This window comes from Oncorhynchus masou, chromosome 18 (genome assembly GCF_036934945.1).
Source record: "Oncorhynchus masou masou isolate Uvic2021 chromosome 18, UVic_Omas_1.1, whole genome shotgun sequence".
Taxonomy (NCBI): domain Eukaryota; kingdom Metazoa; phylum Chordata; class Actinopteri; order Salmoniformes; family Salmonidae; genus Oncorhynchus; species Oncorhynchus masou.
The window spans coordinates 69,985,539-69,998,965 of NC_088229.1; the positions used below are offsets into that span (position 1 = coordinate 69,985,539).

The 13,427-nt window shown below is 44.9% G+C and overlaps 1 protein-coding gene across 4 annotated transcripts in view; it reads right to left on the reverse strand.

Moving 5' to 3' along the window:
• Window positions 1-742: 742 nt before the first annotated feature.
• LOC135505208 (integrin beta-4-like) overlaps window positions 743-13,427 on the reverse strand; it is a 54,882-nt gene continuing 42,197 nt past the window's right edge. For 3 of the 4 annotated variants that reach the window (XM_064924373.1, XM_064924371.1, XM_064924372.1), the window contains exons 28-39: window positions 13,279-13,416; window positions 12,796-12,978; window positions 11,302-11,430; window positions 8,357-8,557; window positions 7,926-8,099; window positions 7,394-7,522; window positions 6,879-7,028; window positions 5,318-5,506; window positions 3,138-3,293; window positions 2,713-2,877; window positions 2,318-2,545; window positions 743-2,153 (exon numbers count right to left, since the gene is read on the reverse strand). In XM_064924373.1, the coding sequence (XP_064780445.1) occupies window positions 1,996-2,153; window positions 2,318-2,545; window positions 2,713-2,877; window positions 3,138-3,293; window positions 5,318-5,506; window positions 6,879-7,028; window positions 7,394-7,522; window positions 7,926-8,099; window positions 8,357-8,557; window positions 11,302-11,430; window positions 12,796-12,978; window positions 13,279-13,416 (2,000 nt within the window). In that variant the 3' untranslated portion in view covers window positions 743-1,995. The remainder of the gene's footprint in view (window positions 2,154-2,317; window positions 2,546-2,712; window positions 2,878-3,137; window positions 3,294-5,317; window positions 5,507-6,878; window positions 7,029-7,393; window positions 7,523-7,925; window positions 8,100-8,356; window positions 8,558-11,301; window positions 11,431-12,795; window positions 12,979-13,278; window positions 13,417-13,427) is intronic. The other variant, XM_064924374.1, reaches the window with a different exon arrangement.

Here is a 13,427-nt window from a genome sequence, read left to right on the forward strand (position 1 = left end):
TCTCATGGTCAGAGTCTTTTAGTCTTTTTAACTCCAAGCGGGGTGTCATGTGCCTTACTGTGGAGTGGCTTCCGTCTGTTCACTCTACCCTAAAGGCCTGATTGGTAGAGTGCTGCAGAGATGGTTGTCCTTATAGAAGTTTCTCCCATCTCTACAGAGGAACTCTGGAGCTCTGTCAGGTTCTTGGTCCCCTCACTGACCAAGGCCCTTCTCCCCTGATTGTCAGTTTGGCCGGGCGGGCAGCACTAGGAAGAGTCTTGGTGGTTCCAAACTTCTTCCTTTTAAGAATGATGGGGGCCACGGGGAACTTGGGGACCTTCAATGCTGCAGAAATGTTTTGGTACCCTTCCCTACATCTGTGGCTCAACACAATCTCGTCTCGGAGCTCTACGGACAATTCCTTCGACCTCATGGCTTGGTTTTTGCTCTGACATGCACTGTCAACTGTGGGACCTTATACAGACAGGTGTGTGCCTTTCCAATCAATTGAGTTTACCGCAGGGGGACTCCAATCACAGTTGTAGAAACATCTCAGGGATGATCAATGGAATCAGGATGCACCTGAGCTCAATTTCCAGTCAAAGCAAAGCGTCTGAATACTGTCAATAAGGATTTCTAAAAACTTGTTTTTCGCTTCGTCATTATGGGGTTATTGTGTTGAGATTGAGGAGTGAAAACGGGAAGGGTCTGAATACGTCCCGAATTAACTGTACATGAGAATATACAGAAATGCATCTAGAGGTGGTTTATATTCAATCTTTATTAAGTGTAATAAAATAGACATATATAAAACAGTAAGAAACTGATGAATAGATATAAAAAAAGCCTTATACATTTTTGTTGGTATATTTCTGAAATGTTAATGACTTTCACAACAAACGAATCTTGCCATGTCTTACTAAGTGTAAGGACTCTTTACAGTGGATACAGCATTTTGTATTGAACTGAAGCACAACAGGTTTGAAAATACATTATAAAGACAATACAATTTTTTTTGTCTCAAAACGTATACCTCAGAAATATCCGGACTAAGTCGTTGAAGTAATGCAAGAATATATTAGTTAGACACAAAATGTTTTAGACCATAGCACTCAATCAAACAATGACACAGTAACGAGACACACTTTAACTAGGAATACCTTAGTTCTAATTTAGATATAACCTCTAATATATGCGAATTAGCTAATGCTTTTGTCCAAAGTGACACAGAGTCACGGATGTATATATCATTTTTTATGGGTGGTCCCGGGAATCAAATCCACTATCCCGGAGTTGGAAGTGCCATGCTCTACCAACTGAGTTACAGAGGACCATTATGAATGTAATACATTTGTTCACATACGCATGGGAAAAAATTAAGGAAATGAAATATGCAAAACCATAGGAAACATATTTTTACACAAACAATACAGTATTTGGCATCAGCATTTTAATTCCATTTCTTCTGACATACAGAAAACACATCAGTCTAATATATTTGTAATGGCTGTGAGAGTTACCAACTATCTAATAATACAATGAACCCCTACAAAAAAAACTATTTAAGGTACTGGCAGGCATGTCATCAATTTAACAAACTGCAGCCATGTTGCAGACAGCTAGTAGCCAACCAGTACAAAAAAAATCTTACCTGCTCTCCCTCTCTTTATCTCTCAGCTAATCTCTGTCAAAAGATATATTAGCAGGAGCCAACTCTACTTTTTAACTATTGAGAACCGACCTCAGATAAGTGTAATGGTCTTATCTAAAGCCTCTGGGTGTGGTATCAGGTAGAAGCAATAGAGAATTACAACAAGACATATCTTTGTGGGGGTGGTAGAGTTCTTTGAATGTAAAATGTTTGCGACAACATAGAAACAAACAACAAAAGTAAATAATGAAGAATGAAAATGAATCCCGTGTCCGATGGAGGACAGGAGCCATTGTTTGTAACAGACAGAGAGGAGGACATGTTGGGTACCGTGGACGCCGCCATCTTGTTGTTGACCTTTGACTTCAGGTCTCGTAGAATGACCTCTCGACCTTCTTGGTGACGCTGCTGGTGCCGGCCACTTGCATGCTCCTCTGCACCACCTCCTTCGTCACATGACGTGTCACCATGCCACTGGTCTCTGTGTGCTGGGTCGTCTTCCCCACCACCATCATACCGTCTCCTAGGGGGAGGAGAGGGGGTTAGAGAGATGCTGTGAGTGAGAGTGAGAGAAATGCTGTGTGAGTGAGTGAGTGAGTGAGTGAAATGCTGTGGGAGTGAGAGAGAGAGCGAGCGAGAGAGAAAATGCTGTGGGAGTGAGAGAGAGAGATTAAATTGATACACCACCTGAGTAGTATGGGTCGTTGATCATGGTGTGTGTGACGTTGGTGCGTGTGCTGCCCTCTGTAGGAAGTTGGTACACATCTCTCTTGGTCAAGGACTGACTGCTGTACTGAGATGTACCACCTAGGCCTCCTAGTTGAGACATACTGCCTAGGCCTCCTAGTTGAGACATACTGCCTAGGCCTCCTAGTTGAGACATACTGCCTAGGCCTCCTAGTTGAGACATGCTACCTACAGAGAGGAGAAAGAGAATCCTACATTAGTATACAATTCAATTCCAAATATACAAACGCATAGAACACTGGCTAACACTGAGTACCGAAACCTTATTCATTTCAATTTAAGCACTCGATAAAACCTTAGATAAAAGAGACTCTTGTAGGACTCTGTCCTCTTACCGTCATCCTGAGACTCGATGGTGATAATGCCCTCCCTCTCGGGGCCGAAGCCCTGGGTCGTCCTGGCCTGAACTTTGAACTTGTACGGCATGTTCTCACTCAGGTCCGGAACTGTCAGACTGCTCTCAGCGCTGTCACCGCTCACCTGGAAGGAACGCATGTCACCTGGGGGAGGGGGGATGGAGATGACGGGGGTCAGTGGGGATCAGACTAGGGAATTAAAGTGGATATAAATATGAAAGTTAAAGGTCATTTGATTAACATTGCCCAATAACAAGTCAAGAAGACCTAGAGATTAACAAAATAGAAGAGTCTTTGATTTTGTCTCTCTTGATCACGTCAATGTATATATCCTAGCAAATGACTGTTGACAAAAAATCTCTACAATCCCCGAAAACTGATCTGGAGTCAGTGTTCACTCTCACCTCCTCCGTGCAGATGTTCGCAGGTGACCACGTAGCCCAGGATGTCTCCGTTGGGTTTGCGGGGTTTCTCCCAGCTCAGCTGCAGTGCCTCGGGGGACAGAGCTGTGAACACCAGGGGGCCTGGAGCACTGGGGGTACTGAGAGTGAAGGAAGAACCTGGGGGAGAAGGGGAGTTAGAGAGGAGAGAGTTAAGGGACAGAGCTGTGAATATCAGGGGGTCTGGGGCACTGGGAGTACTGAGAGTGAAGGAAGAACCTGGGGGAGAAGGGGAGTTAGAGAGGAGAGAGTTAAGGTACAGAGCTGTGAATATCAGGGGGTCTGGGGCACTGGGAGTACTGAGAGTGAAGGAAGAACCTGGGGGAGAAGGGGAGTTAGAGAGGAGAGAGTTAACCTCTTACATCTATGGGGGCGCTATTTCATTTTTGGATGAAAAACGTTCCCGTTTTAAACAAGATATTTTGTCACAAAAAGATGCTCGACTATGCATATAATTGATACCATTCGAAAGAAAACACTCTGACGTGTCCAGAAATACCAAGATATTCTCTGTGCGTGCCCTAGAACGTGAGCTTCAGGCAAAACCAAGATGAGATGGCATCCAGGAAATGACAAGGATTTTTGAGGCTCTGTTTTCCATTGTCTCCTTATATGGCTGTGAATGCGAGAGGAGTGAGTCAACCCTTTCTGTCGTTTCCCCAAGGTGTCTGCAGCATTGTGACGTATTTGTGGGCAGATCATTGGAAGATTGACCATAAGAGACCACATTTACCAGGTGTCCGCCCGGTGTCCTGCGCCGAAATTGGTGCGCAAAAGTCACCTGCCAGTATTTTTCCATGCGATACAGAGAGGAAAGCAAGCTTCCACGAACTGCATATCAATGAAGAGATATGTGAAAAAACACCTTGAGGATTGATTCCAAACAACGTTTGCCATGTTTCGGTCGATATTATGTAGTTAATCCGGAAAAAGTTTTACGTTGTAGGTGACTGAATTTTCGGTTCGTTTCGGTAGCCAGACGCAATGTAGAAAACGGAACGATTTCTCCTACACACAGACGCTTTCAGGAAAAACTGCGCATTTGGTATGTAACTGAGAGTCTCCTCATTAAAAACATCAGAAGCTCTTCAAAGGTAAATGATTTTATTTATTTGGTTATCTGGTTTTTGTGAAAATGTTGCGTGCTAAATGCTACTCAAAATGCTATGCTAGCTTTGCATACTCTTACACAAATTAGTCAATTTCTATGGTTCAAAAGCATATTTTGAAAATCTGAGATGACAGTGTTGTTAAGAAAAGGCTAAGCTTGAGAGCAGACGCATTATTTTCATTTTATTTGCGATTTTCAGAAATCGTTAACGTTGCGTTATGCTAATGAGCCTGAGGTTTTAGTCACAAACCCGGATCCGGGATGGGGAGTTTCAAGAAGTTAAGGGACAGAGCTGTGAATATCAGGGGGCCTGGGGCACTGAGAGTGAAGGGAGAAACTGAAGCGGGAAGACAGAGAAAGCGTGAGGAAGAGAATACATGGAGGGAGTGAAGGAGAGACCAAGGAACAAGGGATTGAAAAATAGAGGTAATTGGAGAGAGAGAAAGTAAATGTATATTAAACCGGAAACAGAGAGCTAGAGGTCGGAGATTAATCAGCTAACCAAAGAGTGATCTGTATAGCTGATTACTTGACATTGGGCTGAGTGATCTGTATAGCTGATTACCTGGCATTGGGCTGAGTGATCTGTATAGCTGATTACTTGACATTGGGCTGAGTGGGCTGTATAGCTGATTACCTGGCATTGGGCTGAGTGGGCTGTATAGCTGATTACCTGGCATTGGGCTGAGTGGGCTGTATAGCTGATTACCTGGCATTGGGCTGAGTGATCTGTATAGCTGATTACCTGGCATTGGGCTGAGTGGGCTGTATAGCTGATTACCTGGCATTGGGCTGAGTGATCTGTATAGCTGATTACCTGGCATTGGGCTGAGTGGGCTGTATAGCTGATTACCTGGCATTGGGCTGAGTGATCTGTATAGCTGATTACCTGGCATTGGGCTGAGTGATCTGTATAGCTGATTACCTGGCATTGGGCTGAGTGATCTGTATAGCTGATTACCTGGCATTGGGCTGAGTGGGCTGTATAGCTGATTACCTGGCATTGAGCTGAGTGGGCTGTATAGCTGATTACCTGGCATTGGGCTGAGTGGGCTGTTGGGGTCGACAGCTGACTCTATGGTGATGACTCCCTCCCTCTCCGGTCCCCAGCCTTCTTGACTCTGAGCCTTCACCTTGAACAGGTAGGAGTGGTTAGGCAGCAGGTCCTGCACCACCACGGAGTTGTCTGCGGGGCTGGGCATGTTTATACGCTTCACATCACCTGGACAGAGAGACAAAGGGGTTTAGATTACTGTAAAGGGATGCTGGGACAAGGCCATGAGATCTATAACAGTTGATTGGGCTTTCTTCAAATCCTATCAGAAGTCTTAACGGATTTACCCGAACCCGATTACCCGAGGTCCGACCCAGTATAGTGTTGACCCTCAGAGCACGCTCGACGGCCACAGACCTCGGATCGGTTTGGTAATATGGAAAACACTGGCCAGATCCCAAATGATATGTGAAGAGGAAAACATCCCGATGACATAAGATTTACATTTTCCTACGCATGGCAGTTGATGCAGTCAATAGCATTAATGTCTGTCTGCCTCTGTCTGCCTTGAGTTCTCTCTATAGCGAACTTGCATCATTGTTCCCACTGGAGATATGGGATCAGCAATATGGGGCTATTTCACATGAGGCGTAGTCGTTACTTAGGAACTTTTGTCATTCGCAATGGATGTAAAAACACTCTTGACTTTCTGTGAGGTGATGGAAAAACTACTTTGAGAAGCTCCACAGTTCCATAAGTGGTGGAGAGTTAAGACGATCAGAAATATTTCTATTTTTTAAATGTAACCTATATTTAACTAGGCAAGTCGGTTTAAGAACAAATTCTTATTTACAATGACGGCCTACCCCAGCCGACGCGGGGCCAATTGTGCGCCGCCCTGTGGGACTCCAAATCAAGGCCCGGATGTGATACAGCCTGGATATTATCAGACATCCCCAAATGGGAACGTTTATAGGTCAACATTTGCACACAAAATAAACATTAACAAACTAAGGGAAAACAATTCACACAATTAAACAATGAATGCACATGAATTAACAGGAGACAGAGAGCATTCTGTAGAGACAAAACTAGTAGTCTCTTCACCACACATCATTGTGTCCATATTTTAAATTAGGGATGCCATTTATGAAAATACTAAGCTGTGGTGTAGCCCACAACTCATTTATTTTAGATAGGCCTACAACAGAAAATGCATGTGAAACGGTTCACTGCCTACCACACAAGCCAAAACAATTCCGCAGGCGTGAGCACCAATAAAGCTGCATTTTGTATTATTTGGGTACGATACAGATCCGACCCAATTTGAATCTGATTCTACCTCATCTCTGACATATTCTGGGTCAGATCTGGTCCACATCGGATCGGGTAATGATTTTCAAATAAATGACTGTGTCCTGTCGATGTCTGATTGGAATTTCACAGATCCAATTCGGTTCAGATCTCAATTTGTGGATCCTATTCAACCGAACCCGACAACTGTGTTCACAGGTTCAAAAATGAAAAACAATATTCTTCTTCTGCACATAACGAAACACAATGTGTTTAGAATGTGACACAAATGTCCATGGGTCCATACCTCCATTCAGCAGCTGGTAGAGAACACAATACCCTAAAACATCCCTGTCACAGTGGGGCTCCTGCCAGCTGATCTTCAGGGCAGTGGGGCCCAGGGCAGAGAAGACCAGCCTGGTGGGGGTGTCAGGGACCCCAGGGGCCAAACGAGCATCTGGGGGGGAGAAGAATAGGTCAATGAGGGGGAGAGAAAGAGAGATGGGTTTCGGGAAGGAGGGTGGTTAGGGGTTAAGTGGAGTCAAAATCACAGGGGTTACATAGACTATTACAAGATGAGATGTGATTAACGAGAGGTGAGTGAGCATGATGCAGAGAGAGAGAGCGAGAAAGAGAACTTTCCCTATCAAAGAAAACATACATCACAGCAAAAAACTGCTTCAGCAACACAAAGCCTTCCCGTCACACCAGCGATGGGCATGGTAAGCCCTGCCATGAGGCCATAGTGTATCTTTAGGCTCTGCTATTGTCCCAGTGGTGTGAGAGAGGACAGCTGAGTGTGTTGCAGACAGACAGACTCACCCTGGAGCACCCTGTCCAGGTTCAGTAGTGCATCGTTGACATCCTCAGACTGGGTCCTGGCCCGGAAGGCCTGAGACATACCGTAGTCGTACTGACTCTGTGTCTGAGTGGGACTGAAGCCATACGTACCTGAGAATGCACGGAGCAAGCAAAAAAATGGAGCAGGGAGGAGGAGGACAGGAAAGGAAGTGAAAGAGAAGGAACAAAGGGAGGAAAAGGAAGGAAGACAGTGAAAGAGGCGGGAGGAGAGGATTGAAGTATGGAGAACAACAGGAGAAGAAGAGAGCGACAGTCAGCATAGCGCCTGCATAGCTCTGTGCAGCCACCAACCCCAGTAATCGATAACAGATATCCAAGCCAGCCGCTTCATGCACCTCATCAGTAAGCCTGCTGTAGATGATCTGTATATCTGACATTTATAGCCATGAATGATACAGACAAACAGATGAGCTTCTTTCAGGTTTTAACAGTAGAGGTCAGAAATATCTGAAAACTGTGATGGCATTTTCCTTGTCAAAGAATCTAATCTTACTTTGGCCATCTGTGTATCCAGACAATCCACTGGACAGGTCTCCTATGATGATGGAATCTCGGATGTTGTCGTCATACTCATAGTAACCTCTGTTCTCTGATCGCTTCCTCATGACAACATTCTCCGTGCGCGTCCCGCCCCCAATCACCTGAGTGCGGGAGAGAGAGTTTCCTCCTGTAGGAGAGGAGGAGACCAGTGATGACGACTACCAAATACATAGATACTGAACAATAGAATTCTAGCAAACAGTACATTCTGAGTCCAAGGTCGGCAAACTTCTGGTGTCAACACGTTTCCCATTTAAACTCTAAATCTCCAAGTTTACTGAACTCTGTTCTGGTGAAGACAAGCCAGCTGGAATTACTTGACATTGTCATATTGTAAGTCAACAGAAAGATTCAAAAGCTGGCACATTCTGCATCCATCCGTACCTTGTCCAGAGAGGTATGTTGTGGTGGACTCCATGGACATGGACCCCCCGGCCCCCCCGGCCCCCCCTCGGTGGCTGGAGCTGAGGGTGGACATGGGAGACACCTGGCTGTAGCTGGATGAAGACATGTTGGTACTGCGCGACATGGAATTATTTCCCCCGGGGAAGAGGAAGTTCTGTTCCAACCTGCCGTTAATTGGTTCTGAAAGACAAAGATGAGGAGACCCAGAAGAGAAGAGAAAGAACATCAAGAACATTCTGGAACCCAACACAACTCAAACCAAACATTCCGGAACCCAATATAAGTCAAACCAAACATTCTGGAACCCAACATAACCCAAACCAAACATTCTGGAACACAACATAACCCAAACCAAACATTCTGGAACCCAACATAACCCAAACCAAACATTCTGGAACCCAACATAACCCAAACCAGACATTCTGGAACCCAACATAACCCAAACCAGACATTCTGGAACCCAACATAACCCAAACCAGACATTCTGGAACCCAACATAACCCAAACCAGACATTCTGGAACCCAACATAACCCAAACCAGACATTCTGGAACCCAACATAACCCAAACCAGACATTCTGGAACCCAACATAACCCAAACCAAACATTCTGGAACCCAACATAACCCAAACCAGACATTCTGGAACCCAACATAACCCAAACCAGACATTCTGGAACCCAACATAACCCAAACCAAACATTCTGGAACCCAACATAACCCAAACCAGACATTCTGGAACCCAAACCAAACATTCTGGAACCCAACATAACCCAAACCAGACATTCTGGAACCCAACATAACCCAAATCAAACCTTCTGGAACCCAACATAACCCAAACCAGACATTCTGGAACACAACATAACCCAAACCAAACCTTCTGGAACCCAAACCAAACCTTCTGGAACCCAACATAACCCAAACCAAACATTCTGGAACCCAACATAACTCAAACCAAACATTCTGGAAACAAAATAATTGATTTAAGTATGTTAATAGCGGCAAATCACAACAAACTGCAAGAGAAACACCCACCTTAGACTGCACACAGGGACATACATACATTTGGTATCACCACATCCACAGTCATGAGAAGCCTTTATACATCACCAAGTCACCCGTGATACAAAACAGTATTAGACGTCCATCCATGTCTGAAGACTTCAGGAGATGACGTGAAAACCGACCACTAGGGGCAACAGTGAGCACTGTTACCTTCAAGTAGGTTTGGGTTTTGCTAGGCGTTGTGGACAGGGATGGTGGATGGGCATATGCATCAAAAGGTGTAAAAGGTAGCATGTTTTAAATGCAGCAATAGAAAGATTTTTTTTGTTTTAAGCCTAACCCATACCTTAACCATTCAGAGTTAATGCCTAACCTTAACCCTTACCTTAACCATTCAGAGTTAATGCCTAACCTTAGGATTTTGAAGTTAATGCCTAAACTTACCCTTAAACACTTGGAACAACTTCGAAATTTGACATTGGAGAAACATGGATGAACATGTAATTCTGACGTGAGACTGTGAGAGCTTGTTGCATATACAAGCCCTACAACCTGCCTCCTTCCCAGACGATCTCTCCACATAGAGAAACATGGATGAACGTGTAATTCTGACGTGAGACTGTGAGAGCTTGTTGCATATACAAGCCCTACAACCTGCCTCCTTCCCAGAGCATCTCTCCACATAGAGGTGTAAAGAGTGCAGACAGGAGAGACAGACAGGAAAATCCTGTCATGACCATCAACTGGCGGTGGGGCAGTTGATGCCTGGAAATGAAGACCCTTTTGGTGGGAGGGTTGAGGTGCAACAGGGGAAGAGGCCAGACCAGAACCAGAGGTAGGGGTAGATTGGAGGACGGAAACATGATGTTGATTAGAGATCTGAAGACTTTGTGCAAACGAGAGGTTGTGGCTTAGGGGGCACTGCAGCTGCATTGGGAGATTTGTGCCCGGCGTACACAGTAGCTGGCATGCCATCCCTGTATCTGTCTGTCTATCCAGGGCGGTCTTCACCTTGATGGGGTATCTGTGTTCGGCTGGGTCGGGGGGTCTCGTCGCCGCTGGTCTCTGTGTCAGTGCTGAGGTGGTAGGGGATCACATCCACATGCCTTTTCCAGGACACCGAACGCAGGTCCAGCTTGGAACCCACCAACTTGATAAAGCCTTGTTATGGAGAGGAGAGGCAGGCGGAGGGGGAGGGGGGGGGGTATTGATGGTTGGCATGGCAGTTGTTTTTGTGAAGCGAGGTGATTAGAAGGAGTTGAGAGAGGAGGAAAAGGAGGAGGCTGGATGTATGTATATTCTGTGATATCTAAACTACAGAGTAATAATAGGAGAGGTCTGACTGGCAAGATGAAGCCTTGAAGAAGAAAATGAAGACTGGCATGATAAATCCCAAAGCCACAAAGAAGAAAATAAAGACTGGTATGAAGACTGGCATAATAAAACCCAAAGCCATGAAGAAGAAAATGAAGAAGAGACACCAGTTGTGGATCTGAATGGTCTTGTGAAATGTAAAATAAAGTCAGTTTGTTAAAAGGTACTTGAGAGAGAGAGAGAGAGAGAGAGAGAGAGAGGAGAATGAAATAAATATAGAGAAAGAATGAATGAAAACGGAGACAGAAAGTGTTAAAAACAGCGAGAACGATGGAAGAAAGCCTCCTATCTGTCAGTGACACATTAAACCCTTTTTAGGATTCTCTTTCTTTCTCTTTCTGCTTCAGTGAGCAGATGACTGGACTACAGAAGATGGATAGACATGTCTCTTTCAGATCAAAACAGTGAGCTTCATCCCCATTAGCTGTTACTTAGCAACAACTATTCTTCCTGGGGTCCACTCAAAACACAATACAACTCCCAGGACACAACTGAAGCTAGACGGCAAAGAGATGTCAGGAAAGGTGGCGTAGTCTGCGGGTACCCACCTTCGTCTGAGACGCTGGGTCTCTTGGAGTCTGTTGGCGATCTCATGACCTCACTGCTGTACATCAGGTAGCCGTCGTACTCATCCCCCGCCTCCGCGTCCACTATAGGGATGTCTGGGATGATAGGGACTATAGGGAGGAGAGGAAGAGTGATGGATTAACGCCTCGATCACAATGACAGCATCATTGAGTTTTGGTACACCAGAAGTACATTGATGTCCAATGGAACGCTGCGTTTGCTGTTCAGAATTGCGTTGCGTTCGGTGTGGTGCAAACGTTTGATTTATCCAACGTATGAGTCAAACTGTATGAGTATCCAACGTATGAGTCAAACTGTATGAGTATCCAACGTATGAGTCAAACTGTATGAGTATCCAACGTATGAGTCAAACTGTATGAGTATCCAACGTATGAGTCAAACTGTATGAGTATCCAACGTATGAGTCAAACTGTATGAGTATCCAACGTATGAGTCAAACTGTATGAGTATCCAACGTATGAGTCAAACTGTATGAGTATCCAACGTATGAGTCAAACTGTATGAGTATCCAACGTATGAGTCAAACCGTATGAGTATCCAACGTATGAGTCAAACCGTATGAGTATCCAACGTATGAGTCAAACCGTATGAGTATCCAACGTATGAGTCAAACCGTATGAGTATCCAACGTATGAGTCAAACCGTATGAGTATCCAACGTATGAGTCAAACCGTATGAGTATCCAACGTATGAGTCAAACCGTATCATGAGTATCCAACGTATGAGTCAAACTGTATGAGTATCCAACGTATGAGTCAAACTGTATGAGTATCCAACGTATGAGTCAAACTGTATGAGTATCCAACGTATGAGTCAAACTGTATGAGTATCCAACGTATGAGTCAAACTGTATGAGTATCCAACGTATGAGTCAAACCGTATGAGTATCCAACGTATGAGTCAAACCGTATGAGTATCCAACGTATGAGTCAAACCGTATGAGTATCCAACGTATGAGTCAAACCGTATGAGTATCCAACGTATGAGTCAAACCGTATGAGTATCCAACGTATGAGTCAAACTGTATGAGTATCCAACGTATGAGTCAAACTGTATGAGTATCCAACGTATGAGTCAAACTGTATGAGTATCCAACGTATGAGTCAAACTGTATGAGTATCCAACGTATGAGTCAAACTGTATGAGTATCCAACGTATGAGTCAAACTGTATGAGTATCCAACGTATGAGTCAAACTGTATGAGTAGACGGCTTGACAGAAATGGTAGCAGAAGGTAAGTGTTGAACTTCTGTTGCACACACGTCCAGATGATGCTGTGTATTATTTTGCGCAACGACGCTGTCGGTGTGAACGAAGCCTAAGACCATGTCCACCGATTTCTCTTGAAACATTAGCTTTCTGGTTTGCTAGACACAATTGTTGCAGCAGGTAACAATCAAGATCATACTCGATGCTTTCTAGACGGAACATCCTTTCTGCTCTTATTTACTCACTGGACATGGGTCTGGTGGGCTGGGAGGCCAGGTTGATGGTGGCTTCTTTGAAGGGACCCCAACCCACGCTGTTCTTAGCCCGGACCTGATAGCAGTAGGTCTGGGCCGACTGCAGGTTCTCAATCAGCAACATCCTCTTCTTAGGGTTGTCTATCTTCACCTTCTTAGCTGCACCCATCGGCTCTACAAAGTGAAGAGAGAGGGAGTGGAGAACGTGTAAAAGCTCGGGGCATTTCCCGGCCTGAGACTTCGTATCTCTAAACAAAGTGCCCGGCCATAATTTGCAAACAGAGAGCAAACCAATTTTACATTAGAATAGCATGAAAATGTTGTCAGTCAGACTAAACACAGTGAGCCGAACGATCAGCAGACAAGCGGCAGATCAACATTCAGTGTGGTGTGTGTTGTCCTTTAGAATGTCCTAGAAGCACAGACATCACTCCGAGAAATTCTGAGATCATTTTGATTTGATCGGTCACTCACTCGTGTCGTCATTGATGGGCGTGTAGAGAACCTCGTAGGCGGTGATGACACCATTGGTCTCGGCAGGCTCCGCCCAGCTGACCTGAGTGACAGTTGGACTGATGACGTTAAACGCCAGACGACCGGGCTCACTGGGGACTGGAGCAGAG